General features: G+C 42.6%; 2 protein-coding genes across 4 annotated transcripts in view; one reads left to right on the top strand and one right to left on the bottom strand.

Annotated features, from left to right (window-relative positions):
- larp6a (La ribonucleoprotein 6, translational regulator a) overlaps window positions 1–6,061 on the top strand; it is a 10,773-nt gene extending 4,712 nt beyond the window's left edge. The window contains exons 2-3 of the mRNA XM_081372112.1: window positions 160–358; window positions 3,701–6,061. Coding sequence (XP_081228238.1) covers window positions 160–358; window positions 3,701–4,759 — 1,258 coding nt within the window. The 3' untranslated portion in view covers window positions 4,760–6,061. The remainder of the gene's footprint in view (window positions 1–159; window positions 359–3,700) is intronic.
- Window positions 6,062–9,417: 3,356 nt separating this feature from the next.
- On the bottom strand, window positions 9,418–24,246 carry tm2d3 (TM2 domain containing 3). Of its 3 annotated transcripts, XM_081371758.1 has the most exons (7): window positions 24,039–24,246; window positions 23,658–23,845; window positions 23,098–23,193; window positions 22,705–22,865; window positions 11,373–11,547; window positions 10,270–10,345; window positions 9,418–10,118 (listed from the first exon to the last, which is right to left on the bottom strand). In XM_081371758.1, exons 2-7 carry the CDS (start codon window positions 23,764–23,766, stop codon window positions 9,953–9,955), a joined length of 783 nt encoding a protein of 260 aa, XP_081227884.1. In that variant the 5' UTR covers window positions 23,767–23,845; window positions 24,039–24,246; the 3' UTR covers window positions 9,418–9,952. The 3 variants fall into 3 exon arrangements, with proteins under 3 accessions (XP_081227884.1, XP_081227885.1, XP_081227883.1); XM_081371759.1 differs by lacking the exon at window positions 24,039–24,246 and having other exon boundaries at window positions 23,658–23,902; XM_081371757.1 differs by lacking the exons at window positions 9,418–10,118; window positions 10,270–10,345; window positions 24,039–24,246 and having other exon boundaries at window positions 10,957–11,547; window positions 23,658–23,842.
- Between the last annotated feature and the right edge of the window lie 161 nt (window positions 24,247–24,407).

The following is a 24,407-nucleotide window of genomic DNA, read 5'->3' as shown; positions in this document are numbered from 1 at the left end:
CGAGCGCTCAGATGGAGAGGTCTCGTGGGCAGCGAGTTGTGATGCTCATGTTTCTGCACAGGCTGTTGGATTGTGGGGGAATGAGAGATTTGAGCGGGGATGATGGGAAACAGACGGGCTCCCTGCTGCTGCTGATGACCGTGTGTGTGTGTGTTTCAGTGGTGCTGGGACCAGTGGTGGCGAGCTGGAGGAGGAGAGCTGGCAGCCTCCAGACCCGGAGCTGATCCACAAACTGGTGGTGCAGATCGAGTTTTATCTTTCGGATGAGAATCTGGAGCACGACGCGTTCCTGCTCAAACACGTGCGGCGCAACAAGCTGGGCTTCGTCAGCGTGAAGCTGCTCACCTCCTTCAAGAAGGTACGAATCCGTACGATCCAGTCCCCCCGTAATCAATCATTTTATCCCTAAAACTCACCAAAATTTCATTTCAAGTTTTTTCCTGCCTTAAAATATCTTGAATGTAACTCGACACCCTTGCCTCACTTAGTATGCGCGGTTCTATGAATATGCAAATGAGCCCCGCCTCCACTCACTCACTCAGCTCAGAGATCCACTGGTTGGCGATCACACGTTGATCTGATTGGTTACAAGGTAGTTTGTGACGTCAGAAACACCAGCGATTTCAAAGCGTGTGTTTGAGACTGTCTTTGGTTCACTGCAGTTTTAAGGAGGAAATACTCAGCAATGGTGTCGACTTATGAACTTACACATGCTTTGTCTTAAAGCACATTAAAAACACCACATAAACAACATTAAAAGCTGGATTTACACCACAGCGGGACTTTAAAGACCTTGTGACCTTAAACTACTACTCAAATCTGTTCAGTTTGTTCTCACACACAGATAAACACAAATTAAAATGTATTTGTAATTTATAGAAGAACCAAAAAAGTCAGTGTGACTTCAACATTTTTGTAAAATTCTCTAATAGCCAAATTCCTGGTGAAGAATTGATCTACCCATAATCCCGACGAGAGATCCGCTGATCAGAAGCCATCGTTACCATGGAAATGAAAATCTTGGCGAGAGTTAAGCAGTGATCGCCCACTCCCATGAAGCATCGCGATGACGCAATCTCCAAATACACACTTAAACTACTACTATTTGTGTGAATCTCAGTGTTGTTTGTGTCTCAATCCGTGACTAAAGCAGCAGCTTTATATCGTTTCCGATTGGATTGTCGTTCTCGGTGCTTTATGGGATTCCCTTGTCAAACAGTTTAAGTGTGCTTGTTTTCTCTCTGTTTTCAAATCCTTACTGAGTTTGTGATTCAGCCGTGAGCGGGTTGGTTTATGACTCAGATCTCTGTATTGAAGTGTTTTGAAACCCTTTTGAAGAAAGTGAAGGCGGAGAATACAGTGGAACGAGGGCAATGATGGTTTTGTTGAGCTGTGACTAATAAAGAAGGAACAGGCTTTTCAAAACGTTTCACTCCAACTTCCTGCTTTAAAGAGAAATAATGTCAGCACAGGCAAACACAAATGCATTTGATGGTCGTTGAAAGTAATTATGCACTGAGTTATTATATTGCATCTCATGCTGCGTTCACTGATTTGATGCACATTCTGATGGTTAGACAGGAGAAATGTCTTTCACTGCCTTTATCCAGCTCAATTACACCTGTGCTTTGACGTGCAATGACAAGAAATGGACGTTAGCCGCGTTTCCATTACAGATTTGCGCAAAACGTTGTTTTTTTTTCTCTTTTTCTAAATGTCGACAAACTATTGCGAAATGACGGCGTTTCCATTAACCGATGTTATGCGACTAAAACTTAATTTTTTCCTCTTGCGATCAGTAAAATCATTCCAAAAACCATGGCAACAGACGTTGGTGGGTTTCTGTACTATATCCCAGCCACTGCTCTGGCCATTATTATTAACAGAAGGAGATATATGTGTGTTATCCCATCATTAATGGTGAGGAACGACCCTTATTATACTGTGAGCGGCTCATATGAGGAGTTTCTGGGTGTTTCTCCCTCATATCTGCTTCCAGGTCTTGATTGTGGCATTTATTTGAGGTTTAGAATCCATTATTCCTGTAATTATTTTGTCTTTTATGAATTTAATAAAGAACTCCGTCTCATAAATGCGCAAAAACTGTTTCCATTGCAGTTTTGCAAAATATTTATTTTTCGAATTGCCTGAAAACCCCCCTCATGCGAGCGTAAAAACTTTTTTGCATAAATGGGAGTTTTTGCGAAATTGACGTGTTTCCAGCCTATTCTCAATGCGCAATTTGAAGGGTAATGGAAACGCGGCTATAGACAATGAACAGCCTACGCTCAAGAACCATGGATGTTGATGAATGGAGCCTTTTCACAATTATTCATTAATTAGCTTTTTTTTCTTTTCCTTTTTTTTCATTTTTAACAGGTATTGTATTGGTATTGACTCTAGATGCAAAAAACTCCGTCTGACATTTTCTTTTAAATGAAGTGAGTTCTAATATCTGCCAATGGAGTCAGAAAAATAATCTTGTTTCCCTTTGAATTCAGTTTCTTTTTCTGACTCTATTGGCAGATATTTGTTCTCACTTCATTTTGATTATCTTTTCAGTATGCAAGAATTTTTTTTTTCTCCAGTAAATGCATCTTGATTTAAGAATGTTTAGATATTTGTGCTGGAAAACGAGGCAGAAACACTGAGGAAGAACATCATGTGCTGAGGGACTGATGACGAATTGGATTTCTCTCTTCTGACCAACGTAATCAATCTCTTTAAAAAAAAAAAATCTGTAAAGTCAAAGAAATGCTATCAAGATTTTTTCTTTTGCTATTGGGGCAAATGGGAACGCAAAAATGATTTGTTGTGGTTTCCGTTCACCACTATACAAGTTGCGAGAACCATGCAAATGTGAAAAGGGTCTATGCAAATATTAAAGTCCCCTGTGTGGTGTAAATCCAGCTTTTAATGTTGTTTATGTGTCTATGTGGTGTTTTTAATCTGCTTTAAGACAAACCATGTGTAAGTTCATAAGTCGACAGCATTGCTGAGTATTTCCTCCTTAAAACTGCAGTGAACCAAAGACAGTCTCAAACACACGCTTTGAAATCGCTGGTGTTTCTGACGTCACAAACTACCTTGTAACCAATCAGATCAACGTGTGATCGTCAACCAGTGGATCTCTGAGCTGAGCGAGTGAGTGGAGGCGGGGCTACATATTCATAGAACCGCATATTCTAAATGAGGCGAGGGTGTCGAGTTACATTCAAGATATTTTAAGACATGAAGACAAGAAAAAAAAAGTTTAAATGTGTAATTTTAGTGATTTAAAGATGAGTTTAAAGGATACAATGATTGGCTACAGGGGGACTTTAACATGATTGATGGTCATACCTGAAGGTTGAATGTGTTCTGTCAAGTCTCCTTCATTTATACAGCGCTTTAACAATATAGAGTTTCACAGCAGCTTTACAGTGATAATAGGAGATTACAGTAACAGAGATTTTGGCTTTACAGCAGCTCTAGAATAAAGTTATTATCCAGATAATGTTAATTTCCGATGCAAAGATCATTGGTCTTAAGGGCCGCTTACACGACACCGTTCTAACAGAAAACCCTTAACGTCTCTCTCTCTCTCTCTCTCTCTCTCTCTCTCTCTCTCTCTCTCTCTCTCTCTCTCTCTCTCTCTCTCTCTCTCTCTCTCTCTCTCTCTCTCTCTCTCTCTCTCTCTCTCTCTCTCTCTCTCTCTCAGGTTAAGCACTTGACGCGGGACTGGAGAACCACAGCGTACGCCTTGCGTCACTCGAACCTGCTGGAGTTGAACGAAGAGGGCCGGAAGGTGCGGCGCCGGTCAACCGTGCCGGTTTTTGCCAGCGAGTCTTTACCGAGTCGGATGCTGTTGCTCAGCGAACTGAAGCGTTGGCCGGAGCTGGACGTCGCGTTCGGAGGAGACGCCGGTAACGGAGGCCCGACCCAACAGGAGCGGCTCATGGAGCTTCTTCTGAAGGCGTTTGGGAACTACGGTCCTATCGCCTCGGTGCGGGTCCTCAAACCCGGGAAGGACTTGCCGGCGGATCTGAAGAAGCTGAGCGGGCGTTATTCCCAACTGGGAACGGAAGAGTGCGCAATCGTAGAGTTCGAAGAAGTGGAGGCGGCGATGAAAGCCCACGAGGCGTTCGGCGTAGAGGGAGGCATGAAAGTGGTTCTGATCGGCACCAAACCTCCGAAGAAAAAGGTCCAGAAAGATCGGCAGCGGGACGAGGGAGGCATGCGTAAAAGTCGCTCGCTCAACAGTCGCGTGCGAGAGCTTCAGTATCACGGAGGCGACGACTCCGCCGCTAGCTCTTCGGAAACGGAAAGCAATCCTACATCGCCTCGTTTATCACGCAAGTCGCGTTCCTGCAACAAGCTCAGTCCGACAAGCGCCGGTCCGAATCATCTCAGCCCGGTTGTTTCGCCACGCTCGAGTCCGTGGAGCAGCCCACGCGCAAGCCCGTGTTCCCAGCGGAAAACGCACCACTCTGGGAAGTCTCCGCTAGCTAGCGAGGGTCGTTTGAGTCCGGAACCGGGCCGGCGTTGGGCGGACTATTCCTCGGATAGCAGCTTGACGCCGTTGGGAAGCCCGTGGGTCCAGCGGCGCAAGCAAGTGGCGAGCCAGGAGAGCAGCCCGGTGGGAAGCCCGATGCTAGGCCGGAAGATCCAGAACGCCGACGGGCTTCCCCCGGGAGTGGTTCGGCTCCCGAGAGGTCCAGACGGGACTCGAGGCTTCCACTGTCCTGGACCCGGGAAAACAGCGTCCACGCAAACCTGAAGACTCCCGTCGTCGGCTCTCGCACTCTCTCAACTCAACGCATCTCTGTAGGACTTTTGTAAAACCTTTTTCTATATGCTATTTTTGTTAACGTTTTATACATCTTAATTTAACTGATTTCCTCATTGAATGATGGCATCGCGACAAAGGGAAGCCGTTCTGAAAGTATTTAAGTTTTAACAATCGCCACCGTATTTTCCCCCGGTGTTGGTTCTGGTCTCGGTAACTCCACCATATGCCTTTTCTGATGATGCCGTGGACGTACCCCCCCCACCCCCACCCCCCCGGCGCTGGAAATCCCTGAAGGAATATTTTGATTTATTTGCTTTAACTTCTGTTTTGTTTCTGCCTTTAAACGTGCTTCTCATTTTAGTGATTTATGGATCGTCTGGGATCTGTTTTTTTCTTTTCGTTTTTCTCTGTTCTTGGGTTGGAGTCCTCTCAGCTTCCTCACAGTGAAAGAGTGTTTGAGGTTTCTGTCCTGAGCACAAACGCCTCGTATCTGCCCTCATCTAAGTGAAGGCATCGCACAGTCTGCTTCCGTACTGTACAAATAAATCACTACAATCGCAGCTATCTGGGGTATTGCTCATTTCTTTGGATCCAATATTCTCTTGCTTCTGGTGGTTTTGTTTTGCATTTCAATTCGCTGTAGTGTTTCGGCTCATGTATATCAGTGGTTCTCTACATGCTTTCCCATTCAGATTTAACTCTGAACACTTTCTGTGCATATATTGTACGATAAACCATTTCGACCGACCAATGTTCACTTATAATGCATGTTAGTCAAACCAACATTTATTCAGACACCAACATTTCTCACATATCACAGTTTATTCGCTATAGTTTAGAGAATGGCAATAAAATGAGCAGAACTCAGTTGATATTTGACTGGTTTTGTCCGTCCTTCTGTTAGACTGTCTCACACATGAATTATGTTGAATATCTGTCAGCTGTTAAATTTAACTACACAATTAGATAATACCAGTTTAGCTCAACCAATCACCAAGCAATGCTTCATTGTGTTCAGTCTGTGTGTAAAAAGAGCATTAGCAATTAAAGACAACACACTTCAGCAAAACATGATCAGCTCAAAGTGTCCCAATCAGTTTTGGTCCCGAATGTTTCTGGTCACTGTATAAAAATTATTGGGTATAATATGTTACAATTTACTTTATTTTGCTCTCCTCACTTACATAAATGAACTATAGTGTCCTGCACACACGAAGAATTATATCTGATGTCTGAATAATTTTTGTTCTGACTGTATAATGCATTAAATGGCAACCAAAGTTAAAATGCATTTTAATATTTGAGGATTTCTTGTTACGTCTGAAGTTGGTGGTTTGTCATGTTTTAATGCACTGTTCTTTCTAAAGGTGTTTAATGAATGTTTCATAACATAAGACATAATTAATGGAATAAATATAAAGGCGTAATTGTACAATGAACCACATAGGCCCGACAATATGCACGACTGAAAGAGGACAAATGATGGTGACGGTTATGTAAATGCATTAACACTAGAAGTGTCATTTACAGCCTCACACTCAGAACAAACACTAGGCTAAATATTGTGCTCGCATTAGCCATATTACCAAGTGACAGATTAATTTGTGGCTAGAGTTTGACATTAAACAAACACTGATTCAGAAGCATGTCCTCTATGCTTGCTGTTGTACAGATGCATTGTTTTACCCCTGTTGAGATGCAGATAATGTCTGGTTTTTCACTGAGAAGGTCCGCTGCATTGCTCTTCTAATCGTAATGTGATGTTTTGAGTTAACGATCACGTAGAGTCCATCAGAACGGATGATTTCACTTCACCAGATTGCAACCGAATCTGCGGTAAAGGTGAACATTTGGTCCCATTTCCTCAAAGATAATTTTATTTGACACAGCATGACGTGGTAATGTTTCTAAGCAACTGCCTGATCTCCACAGGAAAGCTCAGTATACTTCAGCTCAGTCGGATGAAATTCTGCAGGTCATCTGAGTTCAGGCCTGAATTACACCTGAATGGAGTCTCTTCAAAAAGATGTCTGTATGCTTAATATGCGCCTTGATAATGGACAATCGATGTAGCTGCAGTATTCTACGATAATTTGCATTAATATCAGTAAATGAGTGTGCTTTTATCTGCATGTCATACTGGGCTCAATAAGCATTGTCAATTATAGTTCATTTTCTGGTAGAATGAGATATATCTGGATTTCCAATTAAATTGGCAACATCTTTTGGCCAGATTGTCCATTGAGCATGAAATCCATCTCATGGTTTCCACATCACAAAGGAATCCATCTCAGTAATGGCTTCTGTAGAAAGCCTGTATCATTTAAATATTGTGATTTGTACAATTATACGCCGCCCCAACTTTTTAAACAATGATGCCAAGCCATTTTCTGAATTCTGTGGCTCACAGTCATAATTAATATGTTGCCAATTTAATCCACTCCTACATGCACACACTCCCTCTATTACTCAAGTAATAGTCACTTTCCAGAACCTTCACCCTCTCGTTCCTCCAGCCGACCTGAGATGAACACACACCTCGAATACAACACTTAACTAACCAATACACATCCATTGACATAAAGACACAACTCCCGTTTATACAAAATCGTGTCCTCTTTCTGTTTTTCTGCTTCTCTTCCAGCTCTTTTGTCTCAATTTATAGTTTATACTTTTAACTAGTCATTTTAAAGTCATTATAGGCTACACATGCATTACACAAAATTCAACTTGAAAACCACTAGTAATAAAACTCTGTTTTTATAAAGGAACTCCCTACCTGTGTGCTTCCGCATAAAACTCTTCATCTTGCACAGCTGTATCATTCTTTGAATGTAAAATATCTAAATACAAGCGTTTCAGTCAAATAAACCTTTAACCCGCGCGGGAAAAAAATCAACCCGCGACAACGTTTAAAAGTCGCCGAATTACGCGGGAAAACAGCGGTCATGCTCAGTGTAACGGATTATCGCTAAAGAAAAGAAAAATAGGGCGGGGACTTGTTTCTATCTGTGGCTGTTGATTGGATGTTGACGTGTCCTGAGACTTGCGCTTAAAACTGCACAAAATAGGCCTTTTTAATGCTAGTTAAGCATAAGAAACAAAATTTATGGAGCAATTCATGTTAGTTTTTGTTGCTGTGAATGTGGATAGTGCTCTTATTAATACATTAGCATACTGCATTTCTTCAGAATGCACAATGTGCTTTAATTGACAACTGACTTGTGCATGAAACAAAAGAGACAGATGACAGAATTTACATGATCCCTTTTAATATCTAACATATTGTACTGCTGTTTAGTAAGAAGTTGGCAGTAGTCACAGTATTTGTGCTTTATAAAGAGGAAACTGAAAGTTGGAACAGAAGCTCTGGATGTAACGGACTAACAGCACAAATGTGGGTCACAATATGAACAGAAGAAAGAAGCACTTACATTCGGTCACGATGACAGAGAGATTATGTGTTCCTGAGAGAAAGAAAGATGTTTGTTCAGACTGGAACTGGATTTCAATAGTTACGCTGCATCTCAAAACATCATGTTCTTAAAAACGACTAAGAAAGGGACATTTTTACATTCCACAAGCATTTGGAACCGTTTAACTAGAACTAGTGCTGATAGTGATGTGATAAACCTCTAATAATGAGTATTAAATCTGAGTGTTTCCTGTTTCCCAGAACAAATATCATTCTTAAAATAAACTCCGTACTGGAAAACAAGACAAAAACACTGAAGAAAAAAAAAATTCTTTCTTTTTTTTTGCAGTTTGAGCTAAACATTTTACCTTCTGGATCAGAAATGATGCACATTAAACCATATATAGAGACACTTACCAGAGAAGCTGAACAGGTGATTTTTGTTTAAGGTTCAGCTACTTTAATATTTCATCTACATTTGGTAAGTAGTCCTGTGGTGATGTCCCGTCTTTCTAACTAAATAAACAGTCTATAAAAGTGCATATGTGAAATCCGTGTAGCTCAAACAGAACAGCTTGGTGTCAAAGGTCAAAGGTCGATTCCCAGGGAATGCATGAACTGAGTAAACGTGGGCCGTACCTGCAATAAAAGTCATTGTGGATAAAAGCATCAGCCAAATGCATCAATGTGGCACCATCGACCAATCAGAAACAGCTATTCCAGGAAACGTGGTTTTCATGCACCGCTCAATTTTTCTTCCATAACATTCGCCTTCTTTCAGACTAGTGGACAGAAAACATTCAAAACACAAATTTAAATATTTATTTTATCGCACTTGATCTATTAGCATTTGTAGATTTCAGTCTCGGTCTTTAAAGGCGGAGAGTTTGGATCAGAAATCTATATTCTGAAGGTTCATTCTTCTGCTTTATACAATATTTCATTCCTGCAAACATGGTGAAAATGTATGTTTTCCATATGTTTGACAGTATTTTCTGATTTATATCCAAAATCCCCTTTGAAAAAACCTTTAACTAAACAAAATCAAACTGATTTTGTATGCAAATGAGTACATATTTAATTAGCTAACACCGCATTTGCATATTTGCACAACATTTCAGAAAGGTTTGCAATTATTCTAATCAATCAAATGTAGAATGACAGTGAGGACTATTGTGTTTTGCCTGGAATCTGAGAGGAATATTGTTACACAAAACCAAACACAGGTGAGAATCATCAACCTAACAGTGTTTATTCAGAAATCAACATTCAGCACAGACAATCACTCATATATACACTTATATTTACACATGCACTGACACAGATGAGTTTAGATACATATTGTACATATTTGACCATCTTCTGCGTCCTTGGCCCAGAGCAGTGTGTGTGAGAGACAGTGTGTGAGTGTGTGTTTGAGTGTGTGTGAGTGTGTGTGTGTGACGAGCAGCTGAAGGCAGGAACACACACTCAGAGCAGATGGGAATCTGCCACAGTGGGAGTTTGGATGACGACGCGTGCGAATCGGGTTGTAAATCTGGGAAGTAGGAGTTGCAGTAACAGCGTCAGGAACCGTGTGTGTGTGTGTGTGTGTGTGTGTGTGTGTGTGTGTGTGTGAGAGAGAGTCAAGAACAGCGTTGAGAACCGTCAGATGTATAGTGACCCACGTACCCGACCCCGATCAGCAGAACATCCATGAGGGTCCAGGTTTGTGTGTGTGTGTGTGTGTGTGTGTGTGTGTGTGTGAGAGAGAGTCGAGAACAGCCTCAGATATACAGCGACCCGTCGGCCGGCCCCACGTACCCGACCCCGATCAGCAGAACATCGATGAGGGTCCAGATGCCCAGACCACCGAAGCTGAAGAGTTTCCCCAGACCTTCCCTCCACTGACCCAGATAGAAGCGGTCCGCGCCGAAGCCTCCCAGAGTGATGCTGCACACACACACACACACACACACACACACACACACACACACACACACACACACACACACACACACAAGTTCAACAGAGTTCGCCTGTCCATCATTCTAACACCGATTACACTGAATCACAGGGATTAAATGAGTGTGAAGTGACTCACCTGAGGGCGAGAGCCGTGGACCACTTATAACCTCCAGTCCAGTTACAGAACACACGCTTCTGAAATACTCGCTTCCCTGTGCACAACACACACACACACACACACACACACACACACACACACACACATCAGTCTTACTGTCCCACATGAGATCAATCAGTCAGTGTGTGTGTGTGTGTGTGTGTGTGTGTGTGTGTACAGGTTTAGGACAGAATATACAGTTTGTGCAGTATAAAAACATTACGTGTGTATGTTTATGTGATTTATGAAGACAGAAATTAGTATAATGACACTGGTATTACGATTGTGAGTGTATGGCCTCGTACCTTATTGCTTACACAGAAGTTACCAGTGTGATTACTGAAATGTTCTTGTCGTGTATTCTCTAATGTCTGTATTAAACATCTGAGTGACCGTAGCTAAACTCTTTACTGAGTTAGATTACACCTCCTCTCCTTGAGAGAAAGAACATATTATCTTGATGTTTTGAGAGGACTCTCCCGTTTATCGTTAGAGCCTGGCCAAATCCAACCTTGTAAAAGCTGTGTGTCGGTGTGTGTGTGTGTGTGTGTGTGTGTTAGTCTTTTTGGTTGCAGTTAAGAAACCACTGGCATTATTGGAGATCCCAAATCTGCGAGCCGGAAGGTCACGACGTGTCTAACTTCAGGGGTGGAGTGTCAGCTGCATAATCGATGGATGATCTCCAGTATGCAGACATATAAGACCATAATAAACAAAAACTTGATAATTTACAGCTGTGTACAACTATATTCCTTGGAACAAATAAATAAATTATACAAACTTTTAGCTATTGAGAAATAATCATTTCGATTACAGGTGTGTGTGTGGGTGTATGTGTGTGTGTGTGTGTGTGTGTGTACCCAGGCAGTGCACATGCTCCAGCACAGCACAGGAGGAGTTGTAGCGTGTGCGAGGACAGGTGTGTGAGAGTGTGTGTGAGAGTGTGTGTGTGTGTGTGTGTGTGTGTACCCAGGCAGTGCACATGCTCCAGCACAGCACAGGAGGAGTTGTAGCGTGTGCGAGGACAGGTGTGTGAGAGTGTGTGTGAGAGTGTGTGTGTGTGTGTGTGTGTGTGTGTGTACCCAGGCAGTGCACGTGCTCCAGCACAGCACAGGAGGAGTTGTAGCGTGTGCGAGGACAGGACACTGTCTGACAGCTGGTGGAGTTCGAGCATCGGTACTGAGACGAGTCGAGCTGCCAGCAGAAGAGACACGGCAGCGTCAGCGAGAAGTTCTGCTGAGCCTCGTCACGCTCGTTCTGGAACACACACACACACACACACACACACACACACAGTGTTAAGCTCGTTCTGGAACACACACACACACACACACACACACACACACAGTGTTAAGCTCATTCTGGAACACACACACACACACACACACACACACACACACACACACACACACACACACACACACACACACACACACACACACACACACACACACACACACACATTGTTAAGCTCATTCTGGAACACACACACACACACACACACACACACACATTGTTAAGCTCATTCTGGAACACACACACACACACACACACACACACACACACACACACACACACACACACACACACACACACACACACACACACACACACAGTATTAAGCTCATTCTGGAACTAACACACACACACACACACACAGTTAAGCTATTTTACTTCAAGTAACAGAAGTCTTTTATGTTTTTTATGTGTGTGAGTTATTCAGTAGGGCTGCCCCTGATAGTCCACTAACCGTCAGTCGACTAGGAGAGGATCGGTCAACTAAGATTTTAATAGTCGTTTAGTAACGCAGAAAAAAGTCTGAAATAACGCAGGCCTGTGACGGACAGATCGTTAACAGCAGCAAAGACAATCATCCGCATATCATTCATCTCTAATGTTCGCTCACAATTCGCTCTAATGTTAGCATAGATAAATATGTGCTGTTATTAAGCTCATAACTGTGTTTGTGTGGAGAGCTCTTAATGCATGACACACACTGCATTTAACTTAAAATACTCCGTCATTCTCGCTCATACAGATTAGAGTAATGCTAACTGGAAAGGCTCTTTTATTTCTGTAAACTCACAATAACAACAAAACGTTGAGCTTTTGTAAAATAATGGCGCTTTCTGTCGATTCGGTCTCAGTGAACTTGAGCGCATCACATAAATGAACCGAAACTCAGACATGAGAAATATATCTATAGAAAGCTTGAAATGTCTACATTTGAATGAACAGATTTCAATTGAAAATGAATATTCTCCGATTACGCAATCCGTATGAGACGCTCATATAGGCGGAGATGGCGAGTCAGTATCGTTGACTCAATCTCTGCAGCCGAGAACACAAAACATTTCCAGTGCATTATTGAAATGTTCATACAGTCTCATTCTGTTTTTTTCACGATACATTCATAATCATTACGTTTGCCGGTGCGCTTTGGCTTTATGTGAGCGCTGATGAGGCTATATGTATTTTATATAGGAAATTAAAGGCGCATTATTATGATTTATGGCTTATTAGTGCTGCACGATTAATCGTATCGCAATCGCGATGTCAAGCCTACGCGATTATGGCGCAAAATGCTGCGATTTTATATTAAATAAACAAATTAGCGCTGTTAACGCAATTAACGCAGCATCTGTTAATTTTTGGCATCCTTTGGCTAGTGTTACACGATCCCGCTCTTATTCATGCAAATGCTTTTAAACCATTCATGCGCGATAAGACAAAAAAGAATGCGCTGTCAGTGAATGTCCTCCTGACACACACACACACACACACACACACACACACGACCCACAGATAGACGCGCGCCAGTATCAAGTTCTCTTTCGCGGTAGAACGAACAACACACATGTATGCCAAAATGAACGCGCTGCCTGTGAATGTCTGACTGTGACACACAGAAAGACTCGCGCTAATATCGTGCGTGCGCACAAAACAGCATGACAGAATACAGCTCTCTTTCGAGCTTGAACGAACAATAACACACACAATTATGCCAAAATGCCTTTTTGTCGAGTATCTTCATAACATAAGAGTAGTCTTATAATGAACGTGAAGAGTTGTGACTAGTGAGAGAATGAGGCGCGTGTGAGATCCGCGTCTCTGTCAGCAGCGGCTGCTCTTAAAGGGACAGTACACAGCAGCCACTAATTATATCTGTCGCTAAAGTTAATCAAAGAACAAAGGGAACAGAGAAAAACACTCACTGCTCTTGACTAAAGAACTTTTTTCTTTAGGCAGATTATCACCAATTTGTGTGTGCATTTATTTTCCTTGAGAACCAAGCAAGTTGACTCATGAAACCATTGTTTATTATATCGCATATCGCAATATGATATTTTCCTCAAATCGTGCAGCCCTATGGCTTATTAATACAAACACACGATTAGTCGACTAACGACTTAAATGAATGACTAGTCGACTAGAAAAATCTTTAGTCGAGGGCAGCGCTAGATTTTAGCTTTAGTTTCACTATAATAACCCTGGCGATTTGTGATTTATGATGGAGTAAATATATGTTTGTGAATATTTTTGCAACACTTTAAACGCAGGATGATCATGACAGTGACGGATGTGAATGTTCCTGATGGATGCGAATGTTCCTGACGGATGCGAATGTTCCTGACGGATGCGAATGTTCCTGACGGATGTGAATGTTCCTGACGGATGTGAATGTTCCTGATGGATGTGAATGTTCCTGATGGATGTGAGTGTTCCTGACGGATGCGAATGTTCCTATGGATGTGAATGTTCCTGATGGATGTGAGTGTTCCTGACGGATGCGAATGTTCCTATGGATGTGAATGTTCCTGATGGATGCGAATGTTCCTGACGGATGCGAATGTTCCTGACGGATGTGAATGTTCCTGACGGATGCGAATGTTCCTGACAGATGCGAATGTTCCTGACGGATGCGAATGTTCCTGAAGGATGCGAATGTTCCTGACGGATGTGAATGTTCCTGACGGATGTGAATGTTCCTGATGGATGTGAATGTTCCTGATGGATGTGAGTGTTCCTGATGGATGCGAATGTTCCTGACGGATGCGAATGTTCCTGACGGATGTGAATGTTCCTGACGGATGCGAATGTTCCTGACAGATGCGAATGTTCCTGATGGATGCGAATGTTCCTATGGATGCGAATGTTCCTGACGGTGACGGATGTTCCTGACGGATGCGAATGTTCCTGACAGACGCGAATGTTCCCGACGGATGTAAATGTTCCTATGGATGCGAATGTTCCTGACGGTGACGGATGTTCCTGACGGATGCGAATGTTCCTGACGGATGCGAATGTTCCTGACGGATGTGAATGTTCCTGACGGATGTGAATGTTCCTGACGGATGTGAATGTTCCTGATGTAGGGCTGGGCGATATGGAGCAAAAAATATATCTCGATATATTTTGCTATATCTTGATATACGATATATATCTCGATATCTTTACAGGAAAAATAACCCCCCAAAAACTACTGCAAAAACAAATATGCCAAATACCACAAAGTCTTTTTTTATTGACGTGCAAATAGGTAGGCAGTTCATGTAGGAACAAAGTGCTTCTGCGACATTTAAAAAAATAAAAAATAAACCTGTATACAAAAATAATAATTTAACTGTAAAATAAAGGAAGAAATAATACATATTGCACTATTTTTAATAAACCTGTATAGAAATATCATTACTAATTTTGGCAAATAAATAAAAAAAAATGCCATATATCCCCCCAAAACTGCACAACTGTAGAGTAAAACATTAATTAAAAAAAAGTGATAAAAATGCATCTAAAAATTGACATGATTGTTACAAAATCACACTGTCTGGGGCCTCTGGGGAACTCAGAACAACTGCTAGCATAAAGTTTAAGGTAAAATAACTGCCATTAAATTACAGTATCTTACTACTATGCAATTAGATAAACTGTTCATTCATTACATCACTTTACCTCTGTCTTTATCCACCTTTATCCTCTTCTCTTCTTTTTGACAATGTATAATAGGTAACTTAGGCTAATGCTAATTTATAATGTGTCATGTAAATTCGGCCATCCGTCACAATCAGGAAACTTTCACCGTGGCTAGACCTGGCGCGAGCTGCCAGGCCCGTTTCTAGGGGAACATGTTAAGTGTGAGTGTGTTAAGCGCCCTCAAACAAAAGCAATGTGGCGAGAGGCGACGCTACACAAAAAATTACCAACAACAACTGATCGCGCGCGCGCGCGCTGTTTCTGATGCACTTCAAGCACTCGCTGGGCGGGGAAAGATTGATGTGCCTGACGGGACTCGGGGGACTTGGTTGAATGAGACAACACGCGATGGGAGGGGGAACAAAAGCAAGGAGGCGGAGGAGGGCGAGGGCGAGCACAACACAGAGAAGGCAAACAAGCAAATTGGTGAAATCAGAATTAAATATAAACAATATATCGATATATACGATATGTCAAAATCCATATCGAGTTTAAAAAATATCTCGATATATCGTAAATATCGAGATATCGCCCACCCCTATCCTGATGGATGTGAATGTTCCTATGGATGTGAATGTTCCCGACGGATGTGAATGTTCCCGACGGATATTAGTGTTCCTGATGGATGTGAATGTTCCTGACAGATGTGAATGTTCCTATGGATGTGAATGTTCCTGACGGATGTGAATGTTCCTGACGGATGTGAATGTTCCCGACGGATGTGAATGTTCCCGACTGATGCGAATGTTCCCGACGGATGCGAATGTTCCTGACGAATGTGAATGTTCCTATGGATGTGAATGTTCCTATGGATGTGAACGTTCCTGACGGATGCGAATGTTCCTGACGGATGCGAATGTTCCTGATGGATGTGAGTGTTCCTATGGATGTGAATGTTCCTGATGGATGTGAGTGTTCCTATGGATGTGAATGTTCCCATGGATGTGAATGTTCCGGACGGATGTGAATGTTCCCGACGGATGCGAATGTTTCCGATGGATGCGAATGTTCCTGACGAATGTGAATGTTCCTATGGATGTGAATGTTCCTATGGATGTGAATGTTCCTGACGGATGCGAATGTTCCTGACGGATGCGAATGTTCCTATGGATGCGAATGTTCCTGACGGATGCGAATGTTCCTGATGGATGCGAATGTTCCTGATGGATGTGAGTGTTCCTATGGATGTGAGTGTTCCTATGGATGCGAATGTTCCTGACGGATGTGAGTGTTCCTGATGGATGTGAGTGTTCCTATGGATGTGAATGTTCCGACGGATGTGAATGTTCCCGACGGATGTGAATGTTCCCGACGGATGTGAATGTTCCCGACGGATGTGAATGTTCCCGACGGATGCGAATGTTCCTGACGGATGCGAATGTTCCTATGGATGCGAATGTTCCTGACGGATACGAATGTTCCTATGGATGCGAATGTTCCTGATGGATGTGAATGTTCCTATGGATGTGAATGTTCCTATGGATGTGAATGTTCCTATGGATGTGAATGTTCCTGATGTGAGTGTTCCTGATGTGAGTGTTCCTGATGGATGTGAGTGTTCCTATGGATGTGAATGTTCCTGACGGATGTGAATGTTCCCGACGGATGCGAATGTTCCTGATGTGAGTGTTCCTGACGGATTTGAATGTTCCTGACGGATGCGAATGTTCCTGACGGATGCGAATGTTCCTGACGGATGTGAATGTTCCTGACGGATGCGAATGTTCCTGACGGATGTGAATGTTCCCGACGGATGCGAATGTTCCTGATGGATGTGAATGTTCCTGACGGATGCGAATGTTCCTATGGATGCGAATGTTCCTGACGGATGTTAATGTTCCTATGGATGTGAATGTTCCTATGGATGTGAATGTTCCTGATGGATGTGAGTGTTCCTGACGGATGTGAGTGTTCCTGACGGATGTGAGTGTTCCTGATGGATGTGAATGTTCCTATGGATGTGAATATTCCTGACGGATGTGAATGTTCCTGATGTGAGTGTTCCTGACGGATGTGAATGTTCCTGACGGATGCGAATGTTCCTGACGGATGTGAATGTTCCTGACGGATGCGAATGTTCCTGACGTATGTGAATGTTCCTGATGTGAGTGTTCCTGACGGATGTGAATGTTCCTGATGTGAGTGTTCCTGATGGATGTGAATGTTCCTGATGGATGTGAATGTTCCTGATGGATGTGAATGTTCCTGATGGATGTGAATGTTCCTGATGGATGTGAATGTTCCTGATGGATGTGAATGTTCCTGACAGATGTGAATGTTCCTATGGATGTGAATGTTCCTGACGGATGTGAATGTTCCTGACGGATGTGAATGTTCCCGACGGATGTGAATGTTCCCGACTGATGCGAATGTTCCCGACGGATGCGAATGTTCCTGACGAATGTGAATGTTCCTATGGATGTGAATGTTCCTATGGATGTGAATGTTCCTGACGGATGCGAATGTTCCTGACGGATGCGAATGTTCCTGATGGATGTGAGTGTTCCTATGGATGTGAATGTTCCTGACGGATGTGAGTGTTCCTATGGATGTGAATGTTCCTGACGGATGTGAGTGTTCCTGATGGATGTGAGTGTTCCTATGGATGTGAATGTTCCCATGGATGTGAATGTTCCGGACGGATGTGAATGTTCCCGACGGATGCGAATGTTTCCGATGGATGCGAATGTTCCTGACGAATGTGAATGTTCCTATGGATGTGAATGTTCCTATGGATGTGAATGTTCCTGACGGATGCGAATGTTCCTGACGGATGCGAATGTTCCTATGGATGCGAATGTTCCTGACGGATGCGAATGTTCCTGACGGATGCGAATGTTCCTATGGATGCGAATGTTCCTGACGGATGCGAATGTTCCTGACGGATGCGAATGTTCCTGATGGATGTGAGTGTTCCTATGGATGTGAGTGTTCCTATGGATGCGAGTGTTCCTGACGGATGTGAGTGTTCCTGATGGATGTGAGTGTTCCTATGGATGTGAATGTTCCTATGGATGTGAATGTTCCCGACGGATGTGAATGTTCCCGACGGATGTGAATGTTCCCGACGGATGCGAATGTTCCTGACGGATGCGAATGTTCCTATGGATGCGAATGTTCCTGACGGATACGAATGTTCCTATGGATGCGAATGTTCCTGATGGATGTGAATGTTCCTATGGATGTGAATGTTCCTATGGATGTGAATGTTCCTGATGTGAGTGTTCCTGATGGATGTGAGTGTTCCTATGGATGTGAATGTTCCTGACGGATGTGAATGTTCCCAACGGATGCGAATGTTCCTGATGTGAGTGTTCCTGACGGATTTGAATGTTCCTGACGGATGCGAATGTTCCTGACGGATGCGAATGTTCCTGACGGATGTGAATGTTCCTGACGGATGCGAATGTTCCTGACGGATGTGAATGTTCCCGACGGATGCGAATGTTCCTGACGGATGCGAATGTTCCTGACGGATGCGAATGTTCCTATGGATGCGAATGTTCCTGACGGATGTTAATGTTCCTATGGATGTGAATGTTCCTATGGATGTGAATGTTCCTGATGGATGTGAGTGTTCCTGACGGATGTGAGTGTTCCTGATGGATGTGAATGTTCCTATGGATGTGAATATTCCTGACGGATGTGAATGTTCCTGATGTGAGTGTTCCTGACGGATGTGAATGTTCCTGACGGATGCGAATGTTCCTGACGGATGTGAATGTTCCTGACGGATGCGAATGTTCCTGACGTATGTGAATGTTCCTGATGTGAGTGTTCCTGACGGATGTGAATGTTCCTGATGTGAGTGTTCCTGATGGATGTGAATGTTCCTGATGGATGTGAATGTTCCTGATGGATGTGAATGTTCCTGATGGATGTGAATGTTCCTGATGGATGTGAATGTTCCTGATGGATGTGAATGTTCCTGATGGATGTGAATGTTCCTGACGGATGTGAATGTTCCTGATGGATGTGAATGTTCCTGACGGATGCGAATGTTCCTGATGGATGTGAGTAGGGCTGGGCGATAAAACGATAACGATATGTATCGCGATAGACACCTAATCAATATCAATAAAAAATGCGTTCGATAAAACGTTCGATAATTTTTTTTTTTTTTTTTCGTTGGAACCAACCAGCAAAGCAAGTTTGATTGCATGAACAAAGGCACTCACTCTCTAGTAACTAGATAAAACAGAAAAAGTCAGCTCGCCTGACTTAAAGTCTGACCGTAGTCAGACCAATGTCGTCTGCAGATTATGCAAGACCGTCGTCAGTTTCTCTGTTATTCGCGTGCTGATGCGTTCTAGCGTGTGCGTTTCTCAGCGCATACATGTGAAGCTCACATGCACTAAAAGCCTGTCTACCAGCGCCTGAATACTAAGTTATCTTTCGAGTCTTATTTTGCTAATACTGTTATATACACACAAGGTTTACATAAACTAGTCGGATATGTCTAAAGTAAAAGCAAACTTGAGAAAATTGAGAGAAAATCTGCTTGTCAAATGCGTGTATAATAGACGCGTCGCGCGCAGCTCTTAAAGAGACAGTAATAGTAAACACGCTGCCGCTTGTCCTTAAAGGGATAGTTCACCCAAAAATAAAAATTATCTAATATTTTCTAATATTAATATTTTGAAGAATGTGGGTATCCAAACAGTAGCTGGTCCCCATTGACTTCCATAAAAATATACTATGGAAGTCACTGGGGTACATCAACTGTTGGTCATTCTTCCAAATAACTTTTATTTTCAACAGAAGAAAGAAACTTATTCGAGTTTAAAACAACGTGAGAGAGTAAATTATGAAAATTAGAATTTTTAGGAGAACTATCCCTTTAATGTTAATAAAACAACAAAATGTAAAGAGAAAATCACTCACTGCTCTTGACTAATAACTTTATTAATAGCTTTAATAAGTATCAATGTATAATTTATAGAAAATAGAAAGAAATAGATTTATAGAATTTATAGAAAGAAATCGTAATATTATATTTTTGCCATATCGCCCACCCCTTTATAAATCATTTCTTACGTATTCTTTAATTTTGCACCTTAATGTTAAGAGATAATTGTTAAGTGTTCATTGTGATTTTAGACTTTTGAGTTTTCCATGGTCGTGTTGACATTTCTGCCTTTATAACTGATGGGATTATAATCAAAGGTAGGTTAAGTTTAAAATAAAAAAATCTTTAAATGTAATATATTTGTCTCCTGGACTGGTCCTTATTTTAAATATGTTATAAAAAAATTCAATAATTATCGATATCGACCGATATGAAACACTTATATCGTGATACAGTTTTCAGCCATATCGCCCAGCCCTAGATGTGAGTGTTCCTATGGATGTGAATGTTCCTATGGATGTGAATGTTCCCGACGGATGTGAATGTTCCCGACGGATGCGAATGTTCCCGACGGATGCGAATGTTCCTATGGATGCGAATGTTCCTGACGGATACGAATGTTCCTATGGATGCGAATGTTCCTGATGGATGTGAATGTTCCTATGGATGTGAATGTTCCTATGGATGTGAATGTTCCTGATGTGAGTGTTCCTGATGGATGTGAGTGTTCCTATGGATGTGAATGTTCCTGACGGATGTGAATGTTCCCAACGGATGCGAATGTTCCTGATGTGAGTGTTCCTGACGGATTTGAATGTTCCTGACGGATGCGAATGTTCCTGACGGATGCGAATGTTCCTGACGGATGCGAATGTTCCTGACGGATGCGAATGTTCCTGACGGATGTGAATGTTCCCGACGGATGCGAATGTTCCTGACGGATGCGAATGTTCCTGACGGATGCGAATGTTCCTATGGATGCGAATGTTCCTGACGGATGTTAATGTTCCTATGGATGTGAATGTTCCTATGGATGTGAATGTTCCTATGGATGTGAATGTTCCTGATGGATGTGAGTGTTCCTGACGGATGTGAGTGTTCCTGATGGATGTGAATGTTCCTATGGATGTGAATATTCCTGACGGATGTGAATGTTCCTGATGTGAGTGTTCCTGACGGATGTGAATGTTCCTGACGGATGCGAATGTTCCTGACGGATGTGAATGTTCCTGACGGATGCGAATGTTCCTGACGTATGTGAATGTTCCTGATGTGAGTGTTCCTGACGGATGTGAATGTTCCTGATGTGAGTGTTCCTGATGGATGTGAATGTTCCTGATGGATGTGAATGTTCCTGATGGATGTGAATGTTCCTGATGGATGTGAATGTTCCTGATGGATGTGAATGTTCCTGATGGATGTGAATGTTCCTGATGGATGTGAATGTTCCTGACGTGAGTGTTCCTGATGGATGTGAATGTTCCTGACGGATGTGAATGTTCCTGATGGATGTGAATGTTCCTGACGGATGCGAATGTTCCTGATGGATGTGAATGTTCCTGACGGATGTGAATGTTCCTAACGGATGTGAATGTTCCTGATGTGAGTGTTCCTGATGGATGTGAATGTTCCTGACGGATGTGAATGTTCCTGACGGATGTGAATGTTCCTGACGGATGTGAATGTTCCTGATGGATGTGAATGTTCCTGATGGATGCGAATGTTCCTGATGGATGTGAATGTTCCTGACGGATGCGAATGTTCCTGATGTGAGTGTTCCTGATGGATGCGAATGTTCCTGATGGATGTGAATGTTCCTGATGGATGCGAATGTTCCTGATGGATGTGAATGTTCCTGACGGATGCGAATGTTCCTGATGTGAGTGTTCCTGATGGATGCGAATGTTCCTGATGGATGTGAATGTTCCTGACGGATGCGAATGTTCCTGATGTGAGTGTTCCTGATGGATGTGAATGTTCCTGACGTGAGTGTTCCTGATGGATGTGAATGTTCCTGACGGATGTGAATGTTCCTGATGGATGTGAATGTTCCTGACGGATGCGAATGTTCCTGATGGATGTGAATGTTCCTGACAGATGCGAATGTTCCTGATGGATGTGAATGTTCCTAACGGATGTGAGTGTTCCTGATGTGAGTGTTCCTGATGGATGTGAATGTTCCTAACGGATGTGAATGTTCCTGATGTGAGTGTTCCTGATGGATGTGAATGTTCCTGATGGATGTGAATGTTCCTGATGGATGTGAATGTTCCTAACGGATGTGAATGTTCCTGATGTGAATGTTCCTGATGGATGTGAGTGTTCCTGATGGATGTGAATGTTCCTGATGGATGTGAATGTTCCTAACGGATGTGAATGTTCCTGATGGATGTGAATGTTCCTGATGTGAATGTTCCTGACAGATGCGAATGTTCCTGATGGATGTGAATGTTCCTGACGGATGTGAATGTTCCTGATGTGAGTGTTCCTGACGGATGTGAATGTTCCTGATGTGAATGTTCCTGACGGATGTGAATGTTCCTGATGTGAATGTTCCTGATGTGAGTGTTCCTGATGGATGTGTTTCTCACCACGCAGTGAACGCCGGCTCGGCTCCTGCAGGAGAAGTTCGCCGGTCGGCCGTAGGTGCAGTTGTGATGAAACGAGCAGGTGATGCAGTCGGACGGCAGTTTGCTGCACAGGCCTCCACTGGGACACCTGGACGTGTAGTTCTCCGTCAGCACTGGAGACGCTGCGCGCACACACACACACACACACACACACACACACACACACACTAGATGTTTCAGTCTCACACTGCTGCTCATGTGTCTGAGAGTCTCACGTGAGTGTGAAGAAGTGTGTGAGGAAGTGTGTGTGAGTCTCACCTGAGGACGTGAGTGTGTGTGTGTGTGTGTGTGTGTGTGTGTGTGTGTGTGTGTGTGTGTGAGTCTCACCTGAGGGAGTGTGTGTGTGAGTCTCACCTGAGGACGAGGTCAGGGCCGCTGGGCTGCTCATCACTGGGTTCTGCTGAGCCGTGAACGGAGGATCCTGACCGACATGAGCAGAACTCAGATACCCTGAGGAGAGAGAGACCACATCATCTGTCTCTGTGTGTGTGTGTGTGTGTGTGTGTGTGTGTGTGTAACTTTATGGTTGTTCTGTAAAATATAATGATAATAATACATATTATTATTATTAATACTCATGTTGTTTTGTACATATTATTATTACTTTTTTTATTTGTATTGTTTTAGTTTTTATAATTTAATTAAATTAGCTATGTTATTGTGCAGTGCTACTGAATGGGGGAAAACTGACTTTTATTATTTTATTGTCCTTCGCTGATGACATGATTAAAGCGTCTCTTTAAAATACAACAACATAATACCCTGTAAGTGTGAATACCATATGGATAAACCCTAGTGTTTACACGGTCCACATGACATAACTCATGTAAGTTACTGTTCCAAAAACACGGTTCTTCAGAACAACACCGCACTAGCAGCTAATAGAGTTACCGAGGCACTGTTAGCGCTCTTACCGATCACACATTTGGAGTAAATGTCCAGCAGCAGCAGAACCAGGATCATATACGAGCTCATGATGTTCCGTCCGCGTTCAAAAACCCATTTCAGTCCGTTCGCTGTCATCCCGAACACTGGCTCTGTTCTGCTGCCCGACGGATGGACTCCACTTCCGCTTCCGCAAGAGTCCCAAGACTCCCAACGGCTGCTAGTTCAAAATAAAAGTCCGATAACGAAAAAAAAAAGATCGCTTCATTTATTCAATCTTTTTAGGGAGAATTTAAGGTATTATTTATCTCTCTTTATAAAATTGTATCTAAACGTTTCCCAGGAAGATATATTTCTTAATTTTTTTAATTAGAAGGGATAGTACACCAATTCTGTCATTAATCACTCACCCTCATGTCGTTCAAAACCCGTAATACTTCTGTTCATCTTCGGAGCACAAATTAAGGTATTCTTAATGAAATCTAAGAGCTTTACGTCCATCCATTGACAGCTACGCAACTACCACTTTCATAAAAGTAAGTTAATCCATTCGACTCCAGTGGTTTAACCTCAGTTTTATAAAGCGACGCGAGTGGCTTGTTTATCACTTTAATCTCCAACCTGCTCTTGTGAACGCGCGAAAGTTTTATAGGTCTGGAACAAATTGAGGGAGAGTAACAAAAATATTTAAGTTAACTATAATAACCCTAGCATTGCGTGATTTATAATGAGTAAAATGACAAAGGGAATATTTAATTAATTATTTAATTCACTAATTA

Source organism: Scardinius erythrophthalmus, assembly GCF_964197995.2.
Source record: "Scardinius erythrophthalmus genome assembly, chromosome: 8".
Taxonomy (NCBI): Eukaryota; Metazoa; Chordata; class Actinopteri; order Cypriniformes; family Leuciscidae; genus Scardinius; species Scardinius erythrophthalmus.
This window is presented reverse-complemented; position numbering and strand designations above follow the sequence as displayed.

Excerpts from the sequence above, each read along its gene's own strand:
- tm2d3 (XM_081371757.1), bottom strand. The coding sequence starts at position 23,766 with ATGACAGCGAACGGACTGAAATGGGTTTTTGAACGCGGACGGAACATC. Across the intron at positions 22,866-23,097 it reads GGCCCTGACCTCGTCCTCAG|CGTCTCCAGTGCTGACGGAG; the intron begins GTGAGACTCACA and ends GTGTGCGCGCAG. Across the intron at positions 11,548-22,704 it reads GAGCCGGCGTTCACTGCGTG|AACGAGCGTGACGAGGCTCA; the intron begins GTGAGAAACACA and ends TGTGTGTTCCAG.